Below are 27108 nucleotides of genomic sequence, written 5' to 3'. Positions count from 1 at the left end.
TTTTTAGGGTTTTTTGAAAAATACACCCGAATCCGACAAAAAAAATTCGGTGAGGTTTTGCCAAAACGCGTTCGAACCCAAAACACGGCCGCGGAACCGAACCCAAAACCAAAACACAAAACCCGAAAAATTTCCGGTGCTCATCACTAGAAACAAGTAGCACAAAGCTGATGCTTGAGTATGGTTTGAGAGTCTAAACTCTCGCACAGGTATGTAATCAGAGATGTCTTATAGGCAGGAGTCAAATACTGGTGCCAAACGTGATTACAAATCCCACACTGACGTTATGTCATACAATGAGCAGCGCTCGCGTCCCTATGGGAGCCGCAGCTGAAAAAATACAGCATGCTGCAGCCAATGGAATGAGAGCCAGCCTAGGACTCTGTAGCAGGACCTCTCGTCCGCTATTTATAATGGATGATGGAGACGAGCACTGCCAGACCCAGTGAGTGAGTGCTGGGTTGCTGCATGCTGTTACATTACCCCCTCCCCCTCCGGGGAGGGAACCAAACACCCCACAAATGGCTTGTTAGGAAACTTCTGGGGCAATTTCCAATATAGCTGAGACACATGAATATCAAAGGCTTCGACTCAACCGCGTACTTCAGAACCACATACCGACCAGTTCAATCAGAATTGAACTGAGCTGAAATTCTGGAGTCCAAGATTTGTTTTACCTCGTACTCCTCTTGATTATGCACTGGAATAGCCAAAGGAGGATTGCAGAATGTTTTAAATCTATTGAGCTCTAGAGATCTGAGGAGGGAGATGTGAAATACATTAGGTATCCTGAGTGTGCCTGGGAGATTCAGATGGTATGCCACTGGGTTGATCACTTGAATGATCTGGAAGGGACCAATGAACCTGGGCGCAAACTTCATGGTCAGAACCGTTAAGCACCAATGTTTGGCTGATAACCAGACTTTGGGCCTAATTCAGACCTGATAGCAGCACCAAAATTGTTCACTAATGGACAACACCATGTGCAGTGCAAGGGGGGCAGATATAACATGCAGAGAAATTTAGATTTGGGTGGGTTATTTTGTTTCTATGCAGGGTAAATAATGGCTGCTTTATTTTTACACTGCAATTTAGATTTCAGTTTAAACTAGAGATGAGCGGGTTCGGTTCTCAGGGAACCGAACCCTACCGAACTTCACGTCTCAATCCCGGATCCGAGTCAAGATCGGGTTTTCCCACCTGACTCGGAAACCCGAACGTGGCAAAACGTCATCACCCTGCTGTCAGATTCTCGTAGGATTTTGATTCCATATAAGGAGCCGCACGTCGCGGCCATTTTCACTCCAGTCTCGGAGAGCGTAGTGAGAGGACGTGTCTCCATTCTCCAGTGTCTGTGTGGGGGTGGGAAAGTGGGGTGGCATGTCTTGTGCTATGTTGTGCTGCTCAGTCCAGTCCAGTGTATTCACAGTGTATTGTGCTCCATCAGTCCAGGCAGTCACAGTGTTGGTGTCCTCTCCTGCCAGTGTAGCTGTATAAAGCGTTGTTGACTGTGTTGTGTTACATCAGACCAGTGGTAGTGTCCTGTCTCATCAGTCATTCCAGTGACGATATACGCTGCTGCTATATGTCCACTGCTGCCGAATAATAATAATAACAACCACAAGTCCCTTACAGTATTGTTGTATTGTGCTGCATCAGACCAGTGGTAGTGTCCTGTCTCATCAGTCATTCCAGTGATGATATACACTGCTGCTATATGTCCACTGCTGCCGTATAATAATTATAACAACAACCACAAGTCCCTTACAGTGTTGTTGTATTGTGCTGCATCAGACCAGTGGTAGTGTCCTGTCTCATCAGTCATTCCAGTGATGATATACACTGCTACTATACAGTATGTCCACTGCTGCCGTATAATAATTATAACAACAACCACAAGTCTCTTACAGTGTTGTTGTGTTGTGCTGCATCAGACCAGTGGTAGTGTCTTGGCCATCAGCCATCAGTCATTCTTGTGCTGCATATTGTGTTATATAACTCCAAAAAAATAATGGAGAACAAAAATTTGGAGGATAAAATAGTGAAAGATAAAGAACCACTTCCTCCTAGTGCTGAAGCTGCTGCCACTAGCCATGACATAGACGATGAAATGCCATCAACGTCGTCTGCCAAGGCCGATGCCCAATGTGATAATAGAGGGCATGTAAAATCCAAAAAGCCAAAGTTCAGTAAAAAGACCCCAAAAAATAAATTTAAATGGTCTGAGGAGAAACATAAACTTGCCAATATACCATTTACGACACGGAGTGGCAAGGAACGGCTGAGGCCCTGGCCTATGTTAATGACCAGTGGTTCAGCTTCATATGACGCTGAAAGCCCTCTTAACTGAGGCCTTGACACTTATGTTGGTGTTAGACGTGCGCCCGGTATCTGCCATTTAGTGCAGTGGGTTTTAGACAATTGATGGAGGTATTGTGTCCCCGGTACCAAATCCCATCTAGATTCCACTTCACTAGGCAGGCGATAGCGAGATTTTGCCATTTAATTCCAGTGATTTGGACGTATAATTACAGTGATTTTGCCAATTAATTTCAGTGATTTATAATTATTAATTAGTGATCTTGCCAATTAATTCCAGTGATTTGGACGTATAATTAGTGATTTTGCCAATTAATTTCAGTGATTTATAATTATTAATTACAGTGATCTTGCCAATTAATTCCAGTGATTTGGACGTATAATTACAGTGATTTTGCCAATTAATTTCAGTGATTTATAATTATTAATTACAGTGATCTTGCCAATTAATTCCAGTGATTTGGATGTATAATTCCAGTTGGAATTGTTTGTGTTGCTTGGCTTAGTCATACAGCTACCTCATTGCACCTCTTTGACATCTTTGCATGAGGTGTTGTTTGGGGCCTAGTTTTTGAAAAGTGCCATCCTGTGTGACACTGCTGTATGAGTCCAGGGGTACTGCTGTATTAGTACTGGGGTACTGCCGTATAAGTCCACCAATTGCAGAATTTTTTTTAAAGTGACTGGAGGGTGCTGTCAGTGGACCGAACAATTGCGGCCCACTCTCGACATTCAGCCACTGCGTGACACTACTAGATGGGCCAGGTGGTTGTGTTGCTTAGCTTAGGCCTACAGCAACCTCAATGCACCTTTTTTCTTCTTTGCATCATGTGCTGTTAGGGGCCTTTTTTTGATATCTGCCCTCCTGTCTGCCACTGCAGTGCTACGCCTAGATGGGCCAATTGTTTGTGTCGCTTGGCTTAGTCATACAACTACCTCATTGCAGTTCTTTTTCTTCTTTGCATCATGTGCTGTTTCGGGCCTTTTTTTTATATCTGCCCTCCTGTCTGACACTGCAGTGCCACTCCTAGATGGGCCAGGTGTTTGTGTTGTCCACGTGTGTCGCTTAGCTTAGTCATCCAGCAACCTCCAGCAACCTTTTGGCCTAAAAACAATATTGTGAGGTGTTCAGAATAGACTGGAAATGAGTGGAAATGATTGTTATTGAGGTTAATAATGCCGTAGGAGCAAAATTACCACAAAATTCTGTGATTTTAGCTGTTTTTATGTTTTTTTTCAAAAATCATCCAGATCCAAAACCAAAACACGAAAGGGTGGTTTTGGCAACACCAAGCCAAAACCAAAACATGAAAGTTGAATTAGAACCAAAACACAAAGTCCCCACCGCACCCAAATCTACCTCTCTCTGCACATGTTATATTTGCCCCACCTTCAGTGCACATGACTTTGCTCATTAGAGAACAATTTTGCTGCTATGATCAGGTCTGAATTAGGCCCTTTATCACCAAGCCTCACAAAATAACCTTCCTTATTATTGGCAAAAAGCTTGTACCGAGATGAAGCTTTGCACAGATTTTTTTTCTCCTCTTTCCAAATGTTGAGGAAGTGGTTCATGGTATCATGGACAGCTGGGGGTGACATCGACAGATAGGTTGGCAGAAAAGGATGCAGACCATACTGGATGAAGAACGGAGAGTAACCAGATTATCGTGGGCAAATTCTGCCCATGGCAATAAAGAGACCTAAGTTATCCTGGTTGGTAGAAATGTAAATCCATATGAACTTTTCCAAATCTTGATTTATTCACTCCATCTGTCCATTGCTCTGAGGGCGGTAGGCTGAAGAGAACCTTATGTTGACAACAAAGCATTTATATAGTACTCTCCAGAACCTAGAAGTAAATTGTACCCCACGGTCGGAAACAATGTTCTTGGAGAACCCGTGCAACCTGCAAATTTCACTTACGTATGCTTCTAACAATTTTGGGGCTGAAGGTAAACACGTTAATGGAAATAAGAGAGCAGCCTTGGAGAATCTATCCACCACTACCCAGGATTTAAATCTTGAAAGGAAGGCAGATCTGTAACAAAGACCATGGAGATGTTGGTCCAAGGATGATCAGGCATAGGTAGTGTATGCAGAGAAACTAGCAACAAAATCCTTCACATCTTGATGAATAGTCAGCCACTAGTAAGCCATGAAAATTATTTCCAGATTTCTCTTCACATCTGCATGACCGGTGAAGCAAAATGAATGTGCCCACTGGAGGTGCCACAAATATTTCTCCCAGAGAAATCTTGACATTGAAAGTTACTGCAGTTTAGCAAGAATGATTCAGAATCCGTTTATTCTCACAAATTCTGTCCTCTGTGGAACAGACTACCCAAGGCAAAGTGTCAGCTTTAATGTTCTTGCTTCCTGGGCAGTAGGTGATAACCAGGTTGAAGTGCTCAAAGAATAAGGACAATCTGGACTGGTGATATTTCAGGCAGTGAGCTGTTTTGAGGTATTTTAGGTTCTTGTGTTAGATGTAAACTGTCACAAGGAATTTGCACCTTCCAACAAGTATCAACATTCCTGCAGAGTCAGCTTGATGGTTAATAATTATTTACCCATAATATCATAATACATCTCTGGAGCTGAAAATGTATCGGAAAAATAAGCCACAGGAATACAATTTTCCCTCTTCAGCTTTTTGTGAAAACACCACCCTAACCCCAACCATAGAGGCATCCACCTCTAGGAAAAATGTCCGGACACTGGGGGTAATTCCAAGTTGATCGCAGCAGGACATTTTTTAGCAGTTGGGCAAAACCATGTGCACTGCAGGGGAGGCAGATATAACATGTGCAGAGAGAGATAGATTTGGGTGTGGTGAGTTAAATCTGCAATCTAAATTGCAGTGTAAAAATAAAGCAGCCAGTATTTACCCTGCACAGAAACAAAATAACCCACCGAAATCTAACTCTCTCTGCAAATGTTATATCTGCCCCCCTGCAGTGCGCATGGTTTTACCCAACTGCTAAAAAATTTCCTGCTGCGATCAACTTGGAATTAACCCCACTGTTGGGTTGTCTTAGAATGCTAATTATCACATATGAATACCATGAATGCTTAGCTATAGGTACGAATAGTGGAATAACAATTACCAGCAAGCTGTATTGCATCTGCTAATTATCAGATATGAATAGCATGAATGCTTAGCTATATGTATGAATAGTAAATTAATTATGATTAGCAGATTTAAACAGGTTTTATTATTGTTTTTTTGGGGGGAACGTGTGATTGTTTCATCCCCACACACCATTTGTTTGTGTAAGTTTTATTTCTTCAAATGGGTGATGGGCTAGGGGTGGGTCCAATCAATCAATGGGCTTAAATACACATGTCTGTTGATCTTTATATTAGTGTGTAGTCTAGCCGAATCAGTTTGGGATGAAAGATTTTAAAGGATTAATGTTTCTAAGGACGTTGTCTGTGACTTATACTGGACTTAAACTGGACGGAAACTGAAAGGAAACAACAAACGAATGTTAAAAAAAAAAACCTACACAATCCATCAATACTTGGACTGCAGCAACAAATGTATGTTCACTTCTAATATTCTCCAATCCTCTTACTCAGGAAACTATACATTCACTTTCTGCAACAAAAAAACCTTTTTACTTAGACCCTGCAAATACCTGGAAAACAAATGTTTCATTGAGAAGCATAGTTAATGAAGTAACACTGACTTGCTGTTTGCTTGCACTGTGTAATTTTCCATCTAACATCAGCCCAATATTTGACTTACTGTTAACCTGTAGAAATTAACCACATTTTAAATACTTACAAATCGTATTTATTTGAGCAATTTCAATGCTCTCTCATTCAGCCACCACTCCTCCTATTCTCACTTTACTATCACTGTTTACCCCTTCCACACTATGGCCAGGCTGGCAACATCCCCCATTAATCCTTGTCTTCCTAATCCTTTATTCTGTCCCCGGTACTACCTCCATCCCTCTCTCCCAGTCTCCTAAATCTCATCCTCTATCCTCTCCTCTGTCTACCATCCTCCCCTCTGCCTCCCTTACACTCCTCTTCTGTTTCCCCATTGCAATTTACTTCTGCCCCTTCCCAGGCTCTCTACCTACCACTCAACCCTGCTCTCTCCCTCCTCTGCCTGTCACCTCACCTCTCCTCCATTACTATCACACTGCACTCCCTCCCTGCCAAACTTCTGCAGTCTCCCTTCCTAGCCAAGGACCCAGCACCATTATTACACCCTCTTTATCTATTCCTTCCAAATTAATCTTACCCCAACGCTACAGCAATTCTAATAATCTCATTCACCTCTCTCCCACAAACTCATACCCCCTATTATGTGTCCTCTGGAATGCCAGATCTGTTTGCAACAAACTGGCCCCCACTCATGACCTTTTCATTTCCAATTCCCTGCATCTACTGGCCATTACAGAAACCTGGATTACTCCCTATGACACCTCTTCTCCTGCTGCTCTCTCTGCTGGGGGCCTCACATTCTCACACACACCCCGACCCGGGGGTCGCCATAGGGGTGGTGTTGGGATCCTTTAATCCTCAAGCTACACATTAACTTATACCTCCAGAACCATCCCTTACATCCTCTACTTTTGAGATCCATGCAATACGCCTCTACCAACCTACTAATCCTCGAGTTCCTGTCATTTACCGTCCCCCTGGCATTTCCTCCAAATTTCACGACAACTTTGCTTCCTGGCTTCCTCACTTCCTTTCTTCTGACATTCCCCCTCCATTATCCTAGGTGATTTCAACATCCCTATTGATAACCCCACAAAATAACCTGCCTCTAAACTCCTTAACCTCACCTCTTCACTTGGTCTCTCCCAGTGGACCACCTCACTCACCCATGTGAACGGGAGCTCACTGGATCTGGTTTTCACTCACCGCTGCGAAATTTCTGATTTCTCCAACTCCCCTTTTCCCCTCGCTGACCACCACCTGCTCTCTTTCAACTTATCTATCTCTGCTTCCCTATCTCTCCCTCCTAAGGCTACCATCACGAAGCGTAACATTAAGGCTATTGACACCTTATCCCTGTCCTCCCTGTTTGACTCGCTTCTCTCTCCTCTTCTCTCTCTCACATGCCCTGAACAAGCCACATCCCTATACAATGCATCTCTTACTTCTGCCCTTAACTCTGTTGCTCCACCAACCACTATTCACCCTCGCAGATCAACACCTCAACCCTGGCACACCAAATGCACCAGATATCTTCAAAAATGCTCACGTACTGCCGAGCGACACTGGAGGAAATTACGCTCTAAGGCAGACTTCCTCCATTTCAAATTTATGCTCTCATCCTTCAGTACTGCCCTTTCCCTTGCTAAACAATCATACTTCAAAATTCTCATCTCTACCCAGTCTTCCAACCCCCGGCATCTCTTTGCCACTGTTAACTCCCTCCTCTGCTTACCACCACCTCCTCTCCTTTCCTTATTGTCTGCTCTTGACTTTGCCACTTATTTTACATCCAAGATTGACCTCGCATTCCACCAGACCAGCAACCAGCCACTACCCATCCCTTGCCACCCCTCCCCTTCCATCTTACCAACTCTGACATCTTTCTCACATGTATCTGGTGAAGTCATGGCACTCATCCGTTCCTCCCCCCACAACCTCCCCACTTGACCCTATCCCCTCCCACCTCCTCCACTACCTCTCTCCTTCTGCCTGTTCCTATCTTGCCCACCTTCTCAATCTCTCCCTCTCATCAGGCACTGTCCCCTCTGCCTTCAAGCATGCTCTTTTCTTTCCTATTCTTAAAAAACCTACCCTTGATCCAAATACTCTCTGCCCCCTTTTACCTCCAGACTTCTTGAGCGTATTGTCTATAATCGCCTCACTGCCTTTCTTTCCTCTCACTCACTGCTTGACCCATTCCAGTATGGTTTCCGTTCTCTCCACTCCACTGAAACTGCCCTCACAAAAGTCTGCAATGACCTGCATGCAGCCAAATCTAAGGGCCACTACTCTCTGCTTATTCTTCTTGACCTCTCTGCTGCTTTTGACATGGTGGACCACCCTCTCCTTCTGCAAATCCTTCACTCTCTTGGTCTGCGTGATACTGCACTCTCATGGGTGTCCTCCTACCTCTCTGATCATTCCTTCTGTCTCCTCTCATGACGCTACCTCCCCCCCACTTCCGCTAACTGTTGGTGTCCCCCAAGGCTCTGTTCTTGGTCCTCTCTTTTTCTCTCTCTATACGTCCTCTTTAGGTGAACTCATTAGTTCTTTTAACTTCCAATCCCACCTCTATGCTGATGACACTCAAATCTGCCTTTCCTCCCCTGATCTCTCCATAGCTCTCTTCACTCTTACCTCCAACTGTCTTTCTGCTATCTATTCCTGGATGTCCCAGCGCTTTCTTAAACTCAATATGTCTAAGACTGAGCTGATCATCTTCCCACCCTCCTGCACAACCTCACCTCCCACAATCTCACTATCCATTGATGGCACGACTATCTCCTCTAGCCCCCAAGTATGCTGTCTTGGTGTAATCCTTGACTCCTCCCTCTCCTTCAAACCACACATTCAGCACCTCTCATAAACCTGTTATTTTCATCTCAAAAACATTTCCAGGATCAGACCTTTTCTCACCCAGGATGCCACTAAGATCATTATTCACTCACTGATTATTTCCAGACTGGACTACTGTAATCTCCTCCTGACTGGCCTCCCTGACAATTACCTCTTTCCACTCCAATCTATCCTCAGTGCTGCAGTCCGGCTCAACTTCCTCACCAAACGCACTACATCCACCTCCCCTCTCCTACAAGCCCTTCACTGGCTCCCCTTCCCTTTCAGAATCCAATTCAAACTTCTCACACTCACAAAGCACTCACCCACTCTTCCCATTTACATCTTTGACCTTATCTCCCTTTACTCTCCCACCCGTCCTCTTCGCTCTGCTAATGCACGCCAACTCTCCTGTCTTCTGATTACTTCCTCCCACTCCTATCTCCAAGATTTTTCACATGCTGCTCCCTTTCTCTGGAATTCTTTACCTCTCCCCCTCAGACTCTCCACCTCTCTACAGAACTTCAAACGGGCTCTTAAGACCCACTTTTTTACCAAACCCAGCCAAATCTCATCCTAACCCCCTGTCCCATGCTCGGTCTACCCCATCTGTGTCATCCCTGTCGGTCTGCCTCTCCCCTTTAGAATGTAAGCTCTCACGAGCAGGGCCCTCTTCCCTCATGTGCGTATCCTTTTCTTACTTTAAAATCCTCAACTGCCCAAATCCCGCAGTTTTTTGGCTACCTTTAAACTTCTCTATGTCGTCTACTGGTGTAGTTATGCTTAGTTACCCTGTACTTGTCTTATATTGTATTCAACTGTAAGTCACTGTTTCCTGTTTTGATAATGTGCATATGTACTCTGTAATTTGGTGCTGTGGAACTCTTATGGTGCCATATAAATAAAGGATAATAATAATAGGTACTAATTTGAAACACTACTTCAGCCGAGAGAACCTTTCTTCCACCTCAGGAGGCCACACCCTGGTATCTTGGCCCTTCTTCATGAGCAGACTAATCGATAGATGAAGAAATGCCTGTAGAAAACCCAGGAACCCCAGGAATCATTCTAGTGCTTTTAGTCCAGTCGGACAAGGCCAATTAGCAATGGCAGTGAGTTTCTCTGGGTCTGTCTGGAGACTAGAGCCAGAGGTAATATATCCCAGGAATGCAAGTTATTTTTGCTCAAAGGAGCATTTCTCTAATTTGCATAAAAGCTGGATTGCTTGGATTCAAGACAGTACTTCACATACATGATTGTTATGACTCACTACATCCTCAGAGAATATCAGGATGATATCCAAGTAGACCATCACATTCTTATATTATAGGTCTCGGAAGATGTTATTTATGTACATTTGGAAAAAAGCAGATGCATTGCATTATCCAAAAGGCATGACCAAACACTCGTAATGACCCTGTGCAGTGTTGAAAGCTGTCTTCCAATCGTCCCCAGAATGGATACTAATAAGATTTAGAGGCCCCACAGAGATCAAGCTTGCTAAAAATCTTTCCCCTTTTTTACCTGATCGAAAGCTCTGAGATCAGGGGTAAGGGGTAGTGGTTCTTGACGGTGATGGCATTCAGACCCCCGTTGTCAATGCAAGGTCTTAAATCTCCATCTTCTTATCAAAGAAAAGGCCAGCTCCTATGGGTGACGTGGACTCTCTTATGAACCCAAGCTCAGTGTTCTCCTTAATATTTTCAGACATGGTCTGGGTTTCTTGAAGTGACAGAGGAAATACTCTTCAATGAGTTGACATTTTCCCAGATAGCAGGTTAATATTCATATTCCTTATGATTGGTTAGTATATCAGCAGATTTCTTGCTGAACACATCACTGAAGGAATGAACTGGAGCTGTATCGCCGAATTTAGGATAACATAAAGGTATTATAGTCAAAAAGTATCTCTTATGGAACTGAGATCCACATCAGAAGATTTTTGTTCGCTCCAGTCTAATGTAGGAGTGTGTATATATAGCCACTAAAGGATAATTGGACTGTGGTCTGATGGGAGTATATAGAGGAAAATTAACTCCCTGTGGAGAGCACCAACCTACATTATAACCTCTGCAGTCTTGGAGCAGATAGTAGCCATAGGGAGTTTATTCCCATCCACTCTGATGGTGAGTTTTTCCAGAAGCAGGGTCACACTGATTATTACTGTAATTAAGAATATTCTTTAGGGGTTTATTGGAAGGCACCTAATCTGACCACCCCTCAACCAGTTAGGTGCTCTAGTTTCCCAGATGCTTTGAGTAACCACTCAGAAGGTAACCTGGTTTACCACAGTATAAGCACAGCCTATTCTTGGACTTCCTTTCCCTTGAACTTCCTTTCCCTTTCTTTAGCAGGGAGATATGAAATGAGGAGCAAGCTTGAAGCAGAAACATTGTGACTGTTCCCTTTCATGTGCCCTTCACTATGGTGGAGGTCTACTCAAAGATACACAATGATTTTAAGTCATCCACTGATGTCGGCAGCTTTCTGGACACCAATTCATCTTTAATTTGCTCTTAAAGCCCTTTTCAAATGTGGCAACCAGGGCTTTGCTATTGCACGCAAGCTCAGAGCCAAGGGTTCTGAATTGCTCCACATACTGTCCCACAGATTGGGTGGCTTGTCTTAGTCGCAGGATGCCTGATGCTGCATCACACATTTTCTGGAAAGCTTCCAGAAAATGAGCTTAGTGGTTAACTAAGAGATCTTTTCTTTCCCACAATGGGGAAGCCCATGCTAGGGCCTGACCGACAGCAAAACAATGACGTAAGCCCCCTTTGTCCTTTAAGAAGGAAATTTTGCAGCCTGGACCTCGTACTGAAACAAGCACGTATTCAGAAATCCCTACCAACTTTTGGGGTCGCCATCAAATTTTGAGGGATTCAGGATCCGTAGTGGTGTAGAGGCACCTGCAGCTTGAACAAGGCACTGCAGGAGTCAGTGTCAGCTGTACCAGATAAGACTGGATGGTACCAACTCACTGCATAAACGTCCATAGGCAAGTCATAATATGGGCCTTATCATGCTTTTGTTTCTTAACTCTGGCAAGGAGATTTTCCAGCAACTTTCATAGCGAGGGATTACCAGCAGCATCCATTTTGTGGCCAGAGTATTCGGTCATAAAGTCACAGATAGATCATAGATGCAACTCGTACCATGGGATTAGCAGAGATCCTGAACAGAGGTGAAGAGTGCAACATGCCAGTGGTATTCACCAGGGACATGCAGTTTGTGACCCTCTGTCTACTATACCAGGTACGGAGACTCTTATGCACTGGAGTAGACACTGGAATATGCTGAATAACTTGCAGACACTGGAACGGCAGACTGCAGTGGAGCAGGTTCCCAGGAACATAAATTGAGCACAGGGAGACGAGTATAACGGAGCAGGAACGGAGCATTAGAGACCGGTATAGGGGATTGCACAGGGAACAGGAAACAGGAATGTAGTTTGAGCTGATGCTGGAGTATAGTTTGGGAGCCTATACTATGCACAGGAATGTACTCACGGACTTCCTCTTATAGCCAAGATTCAAATTCAGCATGTGACTTAATGCCCCATTGTGGCACCAAATGTGATGTCATGTTTGGCATCTGGCCCTTCAAGTCGCACGCTGAGTGACGCATGAATCCTTATGGTAGCTGTAGCTGCCAAAACATCATTCTGCAGTTGGAGGAAGGAGAGCCAGCCCAGGACTCTGAGGTAGTGGGAGCTGGCCCATTATTGATGCCAGAGACCAGTGCTTCTGGGTTCCGGCGCGCTGTGACCAGTACTTTAAAAAATATTAACTAAGTATACATTGTGTCTGTGCCTTGGTAGTGTTATTATCTAGCGTATACCACTTAACATACAAGGGAATATACATACAAATTGAAGTACTAATTAATTACAATTAAAAAATGACAATTAAAAAAATTACTAATTAAGTACAATTAAAAACATGTCTCATCTATTGAAAAAAAATCAAATGGGCACTTGCATTCATGCTGGAGGGAAAATTCAACATGCTGTAATAATGTGAGTAGATTATACTAGCCATGCTAGTAGTAGAAATAGTATCAGTCGGGGGGATAAACCTGCAATCAGAACATAAGAAGCAGCTGTCGATCGCCATCATCATTAATATGTATCTTTCCCTCCGCAGCCTAAACTTAACCCTCCCTTGGGGTGCCTAAACCTAACCCCCTTCCTCGCAGCCTAACCCAAACACCCTGCCCTGCAGCCTAACCCTAGCCCTCCTCCCACAGTCTAAACCTAACCTCCCCCCTCCGTGGATTACCTGTCAAATGAGCCGGGAGATGCTCGTTCAGGATCTCGGCGGTCGGGATTTCCGTGGAAGGCCTGTGACCCTATTCGGGATGCCGATGATAGTACTTTGACTGCAGGGATGCCGACCACTGTTATCCTGACATGTGTATAGGTTTCTTTGTTGTTGGCTGCATTGGATGCATTTGCATGGCATGCAGTAAATGTATTCACCGGACTCTTGCCCATCTTTTTAATCCTACACTTTGCCTATTTCAGCATAATGATGTATACTGTATGTACACAATAATTTGAATATAGGTATTGTTGCATAAGAATTTATTGGGAATATAAGTAGTACAATAAAAAGTCTTGCTGCTCTTAGTAATATGCAGTAAAATACACAACTTTGTACTGTGATGCATTCATACTCCATGGATGGATTCCCAACTCTCAGATTGGTGAATTGCTTAGGATATCTGTCTGCATAAGGATGAGTAAATTGTGTTGGATTCTGGAGGTGTCAGTGAAGGGATTTGCAAAAAGATCTACTGTAGCAGATATGGGGGGTCATTCCGACCCGATCGCTCGCTGCAATTTCTCGCAGCGCAGCGATTGGGTTGGAACTGCGCATGCTCTGGCACCGCAGTGCGCCGGTGCATACCAGCCGTTGTTGCCTAGCAATCGCCTCTGAGGCAGAGGCGGTCGCTGGGCAGGAGGGGGCTGGATGGCGGCATTAAGCCGCCGTTTAGGGGGTGTGATCCAGCCAATGCAGGTGTGGCCGGACCGTTGGGGGGTGGGCCGTGTCGGCTGCGTAACGTCACGCAGCTGCTGCGGGCCGGGGAGTGACGAGTAGCTCCCGGCCAGCATGCTAAAACTGTGCTGGTCAGTAGCTACTCTTGAAGTGCAAAGGCATCGCCGCTGTGGCACTGACATGCGGGGCGGACTAGCCCTGTGCTGGGCGTCCCCCCGCATGTCAGTGTGAATGATCGTAATTGTGCTAAATTTAGCACAGCAACAATCAACTCGGAATGACCCCCCTGGACCAGCCACAGAGGAAAATCTGCCTTCATGTAATTTTTAAGAAGGATTGAAGTAGTGACAGGTGGGTGAGGGGAATGCCAGATAGGATAAGGTTGCAGTAGTCAAGGTTGAATACAGTATGATGAGAGGGTGGATAAAGTTTTGGTATAATCTTGGATAAGAAGATATTCTATCAAAATTGATATTCTGTATTATATGCAACAGGACTAGGTCAGGAATTGGATGTGAGGAATAAGGCAAGTGTGACCTAAAGACAATGGGACTGGAAAACTGTTGAATCTCATGGAATTTGTGGTGTTGTACACTGCAGGAACAGATGTCTGATAGACAGTTGGAGATGTGAGATACAGTAGGATGAAGGGAGAGAGGTCAGGGATGAAAATGAGAGTTAAGGATAAATTTACCTTTGTTAACTCTCTTTTTCGAGGTTCATAGGGTCCACAGAAAAAACTCCAGGGGTTGTAGGTGGTGGATGAGAGTCCAGGCATCAAACAGCTACGCTTTCCGGCTTTCCAGAATGCTCGACTCCTCTCCCCTATAATCCTACCTCCATGCTCAGGCAGGTCAGTTTTGTTAGCAAGCCCAAAGCAGGAAGTAGATAGGAGAGGAGAAAGATATTGTACACATAAGACCACATTCTTGCAGACAGGAGAAAGGAACCATTAACTAATGCCACAAAAACCCAGAGAGGTCAGGTGCATCAGGGTGGGCGCCCTGTGGACCCTTTGAACCTCGAAGAAAGGTAAGTCTACCATAACTATCGTTTTCTTTTTTGGGATTCATACAGCTCCACAGAGAAAACATTGGGGATGTCCTAAAGCTGTATTTTTAAGGGAGATCAGGTATCAAATGAGTAGAATTTTAGAATTGTGTGAATGGAAGACCACGTAGTGGCCTTATATAATTGCTCAGGAGACACAACATGGCGCTCTGCACATAAGGGACCTACAGATCTAGTAGAATGGGCAGAATTTGATGACAGGCAAATCAGCTTGATTGTATGCTTGTGGAATAACCATTCTAATCCATCTGGCCAGCGTCTGTTTGTTAGCTGGCCAGTCACGTTTGTTAAATTCATAATGTATGAATAGAGAGTCGGATCTTCTGATAGAACTGATCTGGTCTATGTAGGGCATGTACTACATCCAAAGACCGTTCTTTTGCTGAAAGACCTGCCGAGACAAATGCCGGGGGTATAATTTCATGATTAGGTGAAACCTAGTGACCACTTTAGGAAGGTGCCCAGGCCTAGTCCACAGAACAGCACTATCATGATGAAAAATCAGAAAAGGTGGATGACAGTAGAGAGCTCCTAAGTCTTACACCCTCCTGGCAGAAGCAATAGCCAGCAAAAATATTGTCTTGGCCATCAACCATTTGAGGTCCGCTGACTCTAAGGGTTCAAAAGGGAGATCTTGAAGTGCGTGCAGTACTACATAGAGATCCCATGGAGCTACCAGGGGTACATGTGGTGGTTGTATATGTATGACCCCCATGAAAAAAAGTATGTATATCCGGTAGTGTAGCAATTTTCTCTGAAACTATACTGATAGTGTGTACTTTCAGGGAAGCAAGGCGTAAACCTATATTCAATCCTCTAAAGAAAAGCCAGTATTCTTGATACTTTATATATAGTTGTATGTACAACTTGTATCATATGGCTTAGAAGTACACCATGTGAAATAGGTATGCCATATTCTGTAATATATACATGCTGAAGCAGGCTTGCATGCCTTAAGCATTGTTTGAATTACAGAGGTTAAAAATCCTTTTTCTCTTAAAATGGATGATTCAAGAGCCACGCTGTCAAAGACAGATGGTTCAGGTACTGATGTAGACATGGCCCTTGAAATAGAAGGTCCTGTCGCTGAGGAAGTTGAAGAGGTTGCGCTACTGAAAGGCTATGTAGGTCAGAGAACCAGTGCCATCTGGGCCATGCTGGGGCTTCCTCCTCTTGTTTGAATTTCCTTATTACCCTTGGTAGGAGGGATATTGGGGAAATATGTATGGTAGATGATAGGTCCATTGTACTGCTAGAGTATCCACGAATGCTGCTTGCGGATCCCGTGACCTGGATCCGTATACTGGGACCTTGTGGTTATGACATGATGCCATCAGCTTCATGTCTGGCCGGCCCCCCCTATCCACTAGTAGTTGGAACACTTCTGGGTGGAGAGCCCATTCGCCCCTGTGCATATACTGACAACTGAGGAAATCTGCTTCCTAGTTGAGGAGGCCTGATATGAACATTGCTGATATGGCCAGAAGATGAGGTTCAGTCCACTTAAGTATTTTGGCTACTTCTTCCATTGCCCTTTTCCTGTGAATACCGCCTTTGTGATTGATATATTCCACTGTTATGGAGTTGTCAGATTGAATTTGCACAGGCTTGTCTTGGAGAATGCTGCGTGCGAGTGTCAATTCTTTGTATACTGCCCTCAGTTCCAGTACATTGATTAGTAACTGAGACTCTGCCAGGATCCATCTCCCTTTGAAACAACTGTTGCTCGGTTACAGCTACCCAACCGCGAAGGTTGGCATCTGTAGTGAGAAGCACCTAATTCAGGATCCAGAAGGGGCAACCCCTGTCTAGGTGATTGCTGTTGAGCCACCAAGTAAATGATAGGCAAACCTCCGGAGTCAGAGTTATTATCTGCCATTTGATCTGAGAAGGCTGGCCATTCCATTTAGCTAGAATCAACCTTTGTAAAGTGTAAGAGTGAAATTGGGCAAATTTTATCATGTCTTATGTAGATACCATCAGGCCGAAGACTTTCATGGCCGAGTGAATTAACACCTGACGATGGTGAAGGAGCCGCTATATTTTGTCCTTTAGTTTTGATATTTTTTTCATTGGTAGAAATACAAATAGAGCCTCCCTTTTTGTTGCTGTTTCTCCACCTAAACCGAGGATTAGTCACTCCTAAGTGATAGTTCAGGATGTTCAGTTGTAGCATGGACAGGCGCATTGAGGCATGACATCATACGCAGCATGCAATACACATCTTCACCACTGGGTTGCTAATGCTCCACTAATACAGTACTATAGCGCGAATATCAGCGGATTGATCTAAAAGCTGTGGCAAATGGTCAGTGATGACTGTAATATTACTGTATACTGTACACACAGACCAATGATCAAATGGATAGAGTCCATTTAAAAAAAGAAACCAATAAATCAATCAATAAAATTAGTCTATACAGACGCAAGCAAATGTGTTAAAGCAATGGTCCATTGACGTTAAGGTTATGTTAGCGTCCAAGTCCTCTAGACTAATCAATAAATAAATAAGTGTTACCAGACACAAACAAATGTGTTAAAGCAATGGTCCATTGATGTTAAGCATACAGTACTGTATGTGAGCGTCCAAGTCTCGTAGCCAATACAGCAAAACCCATAGGCAGGGATCACTGATTACATTTACACATGAGCTTGTGTCTCTATCACCAAGCGTCGTGGCCAAGCGGTGAAGTGTCCCGTGCCCAATGCTCAGAGTCCTGGGTTCGATTCCCAAAGTGCGAATGCCTTTGTTTTTGTTTTTTCTTGATCCTTTTTATTATTATTTTTTATAACATTCATATATTTAAAAACCTTACATTCAATAGAATTATGCACACAGGAAAAGACCTGTTTCCATAACTAACTGTCGGGGGGTCTGACACGCAAATCCGTAGCACTGTACTGTAGTGTTCAATGTACATTCACTCTGGCTGTCTCTAGTCATTTCCCCAAACCAAAGCGACTGTAGTATCTTCATTTACATAGTAGCCCTTGGCTTTCGGGGGAGCCCATCCACTAGTTTATGTGACATTGTGAAGGAAAAAGGCAAGCAACCCTGTGTCGGATCCCCTCCAGTTGTCCGCCCAGCTTGCACGGGGTGCAGGGTTTTTGGCTAGATAGAAAATACTGTACAGAGATGCTAAGCATAGTGATTTGGCATCCAGGAACTTAGGGAGGATATTTTATCTCTCCCCATTACACTTGTAAAGATAACACTTGCCGCTGTAGCCATTACAGCAGAGCACGTTACAAGCTGTTCATACTATTTAGTACTCAAATAGAAAGTACTGTACAGAGATGCTAAACACAGTGATTTGGCATCCAGGAACTAATGGAGGAGCTTTTATCTCTCCGCATTATACTCAGAAAGTTAAAACTTACCGCTGTAGCCTAGAGAGCAGAGCAGAGTACGTTACAAGCTGTTTGTACTATCTAGTACTCAAATAGAAAATACTGTACAGAGATGCTAAGCGCTGTGATTTGGCAGTAGCCTTTAGAGCAGAGTACAATGCAAGCTGATCGTGTTATTTAGTACTCAAATAGAAAATACTGTACAGAGATGCTAAGGACGATTATTTGGCATCCAGGAACTTAGGGAGGAGCTTTTATCTCTCCCCATTACACTTGTAAAGATAATACTTGCCGCTGTAGCTTTTACAGCAGAGTAAGCTACAAGCTGTTCGTGCTATTTAGTACTCAAATAGAAAATACTGGACAGACATGCTAAGCACGGGTATTTGGCATCCAGAATCTTAGGGGGGAGCTTTAATCTCTCCCCATTATACTCAGAAAGATAGCACTTGCGCTGTAGATTTTAGAGCAGAGTACGTTACACGCTGTTCGTGCTAATTAGTACTCAAATAGAAAATACTGTACAGAGACACTAAGCACAGTGATTTGGCATCCACGAACTTAGGGAGGAGCTTTTATTTTTTCCATTATACTTAAAAAGATAACACTTGCCACTGTAGCCATTACAGCAGAGTACGTTACAAGCTGTTTGTGCTGTTTAGTACTCAAATAGAAAATACTGTACAGAGATGCTAAGCGCTGTGATTTGGCTGTAGCCTTTAGAGCAGAGTACATTACAAGCTGTTCGTGCTATTTAGTACTCAAATAGAAAATACTGTACAGAGATGCTAAGCACGGTGATTTGTCATCCAAGAAATTAGGGAGGAGCTTTTATCTCTCCCCATTATACTTAGAAAGATAACACTTGCCATTGTAGCCTTTAGAGCAAAGTACGTTACAAGCTGTTCGTGCTATTTAGTACTCAAATAGAAAATACTGTACAGAGATGCTAAGCACAGTGATTTGTCATCCAAGAAATTAGGGAGGAGCTTTTATCTCTCCCCATTACACTCAGAAAGTTTATGCTCAAATACTCCTGGTCTTCACACTTAACACTACAGGATATGGACGCTCACATATTCCTAACATTAAAGGACTATACTGTGGCTTTATCATGTTTGTTTGCGTCTCTATATACTGTACTATTTGCATCTGTACTGTGCATACTGTACTATACTGTTTGACATACTGTAGCTTATTGTAGCGTAATGAGACGCACCAGTAAAGTAGTTCTTACACTGTAGTTCAGTATTGTATTTTAATGGAGACCACACGCATGCACATTGGTGATTTTAAAAAGCGACATTTGGTGGATAATCGCAGGTATTACACTCAAAGGTAACGCCAAACACTTTGTGCACCTCCCTACGACTAGGCAAGCTTTCTAGGGCCCAGGCACGCTGCGTATACCTGATCGCGACTAACGCCTCAGCCAGCAAAGATAACAGAAGCTCCATCTATAGTAATTGATTTTGAGAGTCTAGGAGGGCTCACTGATGTACCATTCTTTGGGATGGTATGCGTAAGGACTTTTCCAGTTGATAAGCCAGCCGTAACTTTGTTGGAAGACTATTGTTGTTTGTCATTTGCTGTGCAATATCTCCCGTGAACTGGCCAGGAGCAGTATCTCATCCAGATAAGGAAGTATTCTGATTCCCTGATGATGCAGGTGTGCAGCTGTGTTGATTTATGATAGCAAACCTCAAGTATGTTGATGTGACAGCGCAAAAGGTATACTCAGATATGCATCTTGCAATGACACCATGAAATCCCCCGGCTTCATTGCTAGAACTATGGAGCATAGGGTTTCCATCTGAAACTTGGAAACTTACACAAATCTGTTTAGAGATTTGAGATTAAGAATAGGTCTGTATGTCCCATTTGGCTTTGGTACAAGGAACAGGGACGAGTAATAGCCCCTTCCTTTTTGCGCCTGAGAAACTGGCACTGGTACTCCTGACTGGAGGTGTGATTGAACCACTTTTTGTAGTACCCGAGACTTTTCTGTGTCTGATGGAAGACTCGTGTTAAAAAAAATACTGCTGAGGTTAATGTCCATGAGAAACTACCTCTTGCACCCAAGCATCTGAAGTGGTCTTGATCCAGATTTGTGCGAAGTGAAGAAGTCTGCCTCCCACCCAGATGTCCCCCAGGGGGAGGCCCGTCTGTGTGTTTATTAGGTTTTGCTGGGGGTTGTCTTGCTGTTCATGGCTGCTTAGTCTTGGGCTTAGTATACTTTGAGGCATTTAATTGCCTAGGAAACGCTTGTCCTTTTGCTTTTCCTTGTGGGCGAAAGGTGCAAAAATTGGATCTCTTAGGCCGTGTTGTAGAAGCTGAAGGGACAAAAGCTATTTTGACATCATATAAGGATGCCACTATTTTGTTTAGTTCTTCTCTAAAGAGAACATCTCCCGTAAAGTGTGGTACTTCCAGAGTTTTCTTTGAGTTTAAATCCGCTTCCCAAGAGGGTAACCAAATAATGCGTCTTGCAAGCACTAATGTTGCCGACGCTTTTGTTGCCAACACAACTGCATCAGATAGTGCTTCCCCAATGTAAGAAGTCGCTTTCTTGATATAATCCAAATATATTCTGCAATCTGCACTCGTCTGATATAACTAGAGGCAATTCCTCTTCTATTGCCTGCAACCAAGATTCAATAGCTTTTGCTGCCCATGAGGCTGCTATTATAGGCCTATTTACAGCACCCATCAGTGAAAAGATAGACTTGAGGCAATTTTCAATGCCTCTATCTGTGGGTTCCTTTAATGATGAAATGGTTGTGATAGGTAAGGTAGAGGTTTTTACCAAACGTGTGATATGAGAATCCACTGGAGGAGGAGTCTACCACCTTGCACTATCCCCCAAAGCAGGCATTCCCAACCGCGGTCCTCAAGGCACACCAACAGTGCAGGTTTTAGTGATATCCAGGCTTGAATACAGGTGACTTAATTAGTACCTTAGTTATTTTGATTTAACAATCTGTGCTGGAGCCTGGAAATCACTAAAACCTGCACTGTTGGTGTGCCTTGAGGACCGTGGTTGGGAATTCCTGCTCCAAAGGGATAGAATAGCGAGATTAGAGTTGTTTATACAAAGGAAACATTTCACCAGGGGTATTCCAAGGTTCCTGTCTAATTTCCATCAAATGGTCAGAATTTGGAAATTCTGATCTGATTGTTTTCTGTCATTTAAATACATCAGTTTTCCTAGCAACAGCTGCAGGTTTATCTTCAGATGAAATGTTTAATTGCATCTAATAATGCCAGAACATCTACATTAAAAGAAGCCTCCTCCTTGGCTACACATGAATCCGTGACAGAGAATATTTTCTTCACCCTCCTCCTCAGATGACTCATTTGAGTTTAGTGGACTGAGAGGAAGATGTAGTATTTCTAGTTAATCTAGAATGCTGTTTGTTCCCTGGCAGTATCTTTTGAAAAGCTATAGATGTCTGTGCCAGACTTTGAATGGAACGTGCCAGAGTTTCCACCCAGGGTGGATTTCTATCTGGGGCTGGTACTGCCATAGGGGGACCCATGGTTGGTGTAGGTCTGTCCACTAGGGTACCCAATAACTGTTTAAAGGAAGCCCAAGGAGGTGCCTGTGTAGGTACAGGAGTAGTTGACTAACCAGGAGGTGTTTAACATTTAACACATAGTCCATCCTGTACAGCATCCTGTTGCAGATAACCCCACAGAGCACATTTTACATGAAAGCAATAATGGGGTTTCTGACTGTTTGTGACATTTTGCCTTGTTAGACATAACTGCAAATTTGTGTGTCGCACTCACACTTTTATGGCAACAGTAACTGTATAACAAAGTGTAGTATGTAACAAAAGTCTGCCATTTAACTGCTACTCAGAATAACCCTGAAAGCACCTGTCTCACATGGTATAAATAAAAAGTGATAGCAATATATATATATATATATATATATATATACACAGTATATAGCAGAAAAACAGATAAATCAAACAGCAGAACTAGCACAAGACACATACAATGCACATACACAATAATATAACTACAATGAGCACTTGAATCAACTACTCAGCCTGTTTTTGAAAGCAGGTAGGCAGTGGCGTAACTACTGCCCTCGCGGTGGCTTGGGGGCAACGGGCTGCGGGGGCGCCACTGATTTAGAACAGATTGACATGCGGACGAGCGTCCGCATGTCAATCTGCAGGTCTCCTTCCCTCCGCTGCTGAACGGAGGGACACGGAGCGCACAGCGCGCGCCCCCCTGTGTCCCTCCCTGGCTCTCCGGCTGTCTAATAAAGGAAGTGCCGGTTCGTGAGCTCTGATTGGCTCACGAACCGGCACTTCCTTTATTAGACAGCCGGAGAGCCAGGAGGGACACTGGAGAGGCGCACACTGTGCGCTCCGTGTCCCTCCAACACAAAGGGGGGGGGGGGAGAGCAGGCACTGTGGGGGAATATCTGCCACTGGGGGCATATATCTGGCACTGTGGGGGAATATCTGGCACTTGGGGGCATATACCTGGCACTGTGGGGGAATATCTGCCACTGGGGGCATATACCTGGCACTGTGGGGGAATATCTGGCACTGGGGGGCATATACCTGGCACTGTGGGGGAATATCTGGCACTGGGGGGCATATACCTGGCACTGTGGGGGACTATCTGGCACTGGGGGCATATACCTGGCACTGTGGGGGACTATCTGGCACTGGGGGCATATACCTGGCACTGTGGGGGACTATCTGGCACTGGGGGCATATACCTGGCACTGTGGGGGACTATCTGGCACTGGGGGCATATACCTGGCACTGTGGGGGACTATCTGGCACTGGGGGCATATGCCTGGCACTGTGGGGGAATATCTGGCACTGGGGGCATATACCTGGCACTGTGGGGGAATATCTGGGACTGGGGGAGCAGGCACTGAGGGGGCATATGTGGCACTGTGGGGGAATATCTGGCACTGGGGGCATATACCTGGCACTGTGGGGGAATATCTGGCACTGGGGGAAGCAGGCACTGAGGGGGCATATGTGGCACTGTGGGGGAATATCTGGCACTGGGGGCATATACCTGGCACTGTGGGGGAATATCTGGCACTGGGAGCATATGTGGCACTGGGAGCACGGCCCTAGCAACAAGCACTACCCCCTAGCAATGAGCATGACACCCAGTGCATGAAACCCCTGGCAACGAGCATGACACCCAGTGCATGAAACCCCTGGCAACGAGCATGACACCCAGTGCATGAAACCCCTGGCAACGAGCATGACACCCTGAGCATGAAAACCCCTTGCACCGTGCATGGAACCAAGAGCCGTAGGCACGCGCATATTTGTCCCTTTACTAGTGCCAATTATGGGGGAGTGGGGGGGGGGGCGCCGAAGAATTTTTGGGCTTGGGGGAGAAAAATTTCTAGTTACGCCACTGCAGGTAGGATATAAGTGTTTATAAAAACCTGGCTTCTTGGAGACATTTTTACAGGGAGACTGAACCCAGCATTCCCGGAGGCATGATGAAGATGGCTGCCTTGGTCTCTGAGGGAAGGAGGGAGTGTTGTCTACAGCTCAAGGGTGGGAAATCTGCAGTAGACTGACACCCAAAGCTGGGGGAGGACTACAGGTTAAGCGCTGCTTTCCCTTGCTGGTCTTCCACCCCAGGTACTAAAGGCCTTTATAAATTTAGCGTATACACTAAAAGCCTGTGCCTTATATGCCCCCATGTCGAATGGAATCCCTGACCAGAGCCAGTGTCCATGCCAGCGCCACGGTCTGTCTCCTGGGACACGTGGCAGACCATGATTTTAATGCGGGTCTTTTAAAATGGGACCCTCTTACCTGCCCACATATGCCAGCCATGCAGTCCTGAGTTCCCCACAGTGAGCGGTGCTAGACATGGTGTGCGGCCCCTGCAGCAAGTATCTATCTTGGCATTGGTCATGTGGGAGCTTCGGCGCCAGCGGGGGGTGATGGAGTTATAACACTGAAGTCTGCAGACTTACAGCACTGACAAGCTCAGAAAAAATTAAAAAAAATTAAATTGAAAGCATAGGGCTGCTGTAGCAGCCCCCTGTAAAGGTGCATCCCAGCTTCCAGCTGGCACCAACAACAAAAAATTGGATTGTTATTTAACAGGCGTAATTAATAAAGATGCCTCTTACTTGCTCTGAAAAACAGTTGGGTCTATTAGACAGTAACTGTTTAAAAGCACTATAAATCTTGGTAGGAGGCAATGGGAAAGAGTGCTTATTACCCAGGCATATTATATCAGTACAATCATACTAGAAGTACTCTTAGTTAGCTGTATGCTGTACTCTTATGATGTAGGAGGTTATTCAGAGATGGACGCAGACCTTGGTTCCCGCAGCAAGATCTGCATCCATCTACTCACATGCTGGGGACCACCAGCACATGGCAAGGCTGCCCAGCATGTGTGTGGTGCCGCCCCATGGGACGTTCGCAAATGCATCAATTTAAGGTGGACCCCTGCCTGCCAGCCTGGCTTCACTGGCAGACAGTCCAGTGCCATTTTTTCTCAGAGTGGCTGCCACCTAAAAAATGCTCCCGTCATGGTCATTGACAGCTGTCGCTGTTATTCACCTTGCGGCTGCATCCTTCCGGTATGTGGCCGCATAGTTAAGAGTCACGCACGTGCAGTGTTGCCAATGCGCGTGCGTAGGACCCCTGGATGTGGCGGTGTGTGCGAATGCGCGGCTGCATCCAGGTCTGAATGGACCCTGGAGACCTTACATTACAATGAAGCATTTTTTCTACCTGCTTTTAATGTTTAAAGTATACTGTATGTGTAGATTACTATATTCATACCTAATTTGTGAATGTTGCCATATTTTACTTTACTTTTATTTTCCAGACTACTTTTGGGATGTACCTTCAGAATTCGCCATGTTCATCATACCCATGTTTGCTCTCAGTGGGCACTGATGTATCATTTACATTTAAGGAGACAACACAGAGCACTGCACTAAACAAGGAAGAAATCTTGGAGAACTAATGATACCCAGATCACACCTATTCAGCACAAGAATGAATATCTACTTATTAAGTTATGCTGAATGTAAAATAAGTTATACTGTACACTCTGTTAATAAGAAATAGCAACTTTGTGTCTGGAAAAAACCATCGGCCATGCAAGGGGAGCAAATACATTTTATATGTTTTCTGTGCAGGGTAAATACCGGCTACAGTACTTTAGCATGCAGTCCACAAATGATAGACAGCTTTATTTTTACACTGTAATTGAGATTTCAGTTTGAATACACCCCACCCAAATCAAAACCTCTCTGCACATGTTCCATCCCCGCTCAGCCCCCCCCCCCCCCCCCCCACACACACACCCCCAGCCCCCCCACCCCACCCCCAGTTGCTTGCTTTTTTGCAAATCAGAATCAGGAAAAGTAGGTGAAAATGTTAATTTTCATTTACTTTTAGTAGAATGTAATGGATTATGAATAAACCCCTTTGTTTTAAATATGATGATCAGGGGCAAATGCAGGATTTAGTGAGGGAGGTTTCTGTGTGTATGTGTGTGCATATATTATATATAGTAGCTTGGCAGTCGCGATTATGTGATCACAGTAGCAGCGTTTAGTCTCCGTCTCAAAATTTTAAAATTTGGCTCATCAGGGGAGGGGGGGGGGGGGGGTTCCAAAGGGTGGTCTTCTGTATGCCGGCGGTCGGGCTCCCGGCGCTCAGTATACCGGCGCCGGGAGCCCGACAGCCGGCATACCGACACTTATTTTCCCTCGTGGGGGTCCACGACCCCCATAGAGGGAGAATAAAATAGTGTGGCGCGTAGCGTGGCGAGCGCAGCGAGCCCGCAAGGGGCTCATTTGCGCTCGCCACACTGTCGGTAAGCCCGACCGCCGGCCAGCCGTAGTGAACCCGTTCCAAATACTCAGAAACCCCGAATGTGTGTACCACTGAAGATAGCATGTAATGAATTACAATAAAATTTAATGATTTCAATATTTTCATGAGTGCACAATGACCACATAATTTGTGTGTGTGTGTGTGTGTGTGTGTGTGTGTGTGTGTGTGTGTGTGTGTGTCATTGTGTGAACAGTAACTATTGAAGGTACAGTATGTATTGCTCAATGGAAATCTTTTAGTTCAATAGAACAGAAAATTCAGATGATTCGTCAACTGTGGCACAATCCAGGAATCTGGTCTACTCTCTTAGGATGCTGGGAGAATTGCCCAATGGTTAGTAGTCTTCCAGGAGTGTAGGCAAATCTGGTATTGCAAGGGACTCTCTCCTTATCTAATAACAATATCAAACCCTCTCTCTTACTGTGTTCAGGGACAATGAAACCTTCTGACTCTTATCAGGCTTCCTTCCTAATAAACTGTGGTCAGCAGGCCACAATGTCGACAGCACAATATTACAGCAATAATCTTGGCATTGATGAAATGACAACAGCTAACATATCGGCATTCACAAAATGTTGACATGTTCACAATGTACTGTAAATGTCCACAAGTGAAATGCTGACATTTTGTAAAATGCTATCATACCACTTAAACCTGTTACATTAGCCACAGTCGCTGGAACATTAGCCATAGTCACTGGGCTAGGACTAAGCCTATGGTTAGACTTATGGTAAGGTTTAGAGTACTTATCTCCCCAAAAGCTGGAACAGCCACATACCATCAATGTTGACCTGTTAAGTATCGACATGTTCAATGTCAATCTGCTTAACATGGTGATAATGTTGACATGTTGCACGTCAACTGTCATGTCTGATGGTTTAGTTTGGCTTGAGTTGGTGTGGGAGGATGAAGCCGAAGTAACTGGAGTGTGGATGAAGCACAGAGGCTTAATCCAACTCTTATTCATGAAGTGA

At 44.6% G+C, this 27108-nt stretch overlaps 1 protein-coding gene across 2 annotated transcripts in view; it reads left to right on the top strand.

Moving 5' to 3' along the window:
- MOCOS (molybdenum cofactor sulfurase) overlaps positions 1-25890 on the top strand; it is a 1370999-nt gene extending 1345109 nt beyond the window's left edge. For both annotated transcript variants that reach the window (XM_063922731.1, XM_063922730.1), the window contains one exon: positions 25116-25890. In XM_063922731.1, coding sequence (XP_063778801.1) covers positions 25116-25256 — 141 coding nt within the window. In that variant the 3' untranslated portion in view covers positions 25257-25890. The remainder of the gene's footprint in view (positions 1-25115) is intronic.
- Positions 25891-27108: the final 1218 nt, after the last annotated feature.

This window comes from Pseudophryne corroboree, chromosome 5, assembly GCF_028390025.1.
Source record: "Pseudophryne corroboree isolate aPseCor3 chromosome 5, aPseCor3.hap2, whole genome shotgun sequence".
NCBI lineage: Eukaryota > Metazoa > Chordata > Amphibia > Anura > Myobatrachidae > Pseudophryne > Pseudophryne corroboree.
This window is presented reverse-complemented; position numbering and strand designations above follow the sequence as displayed.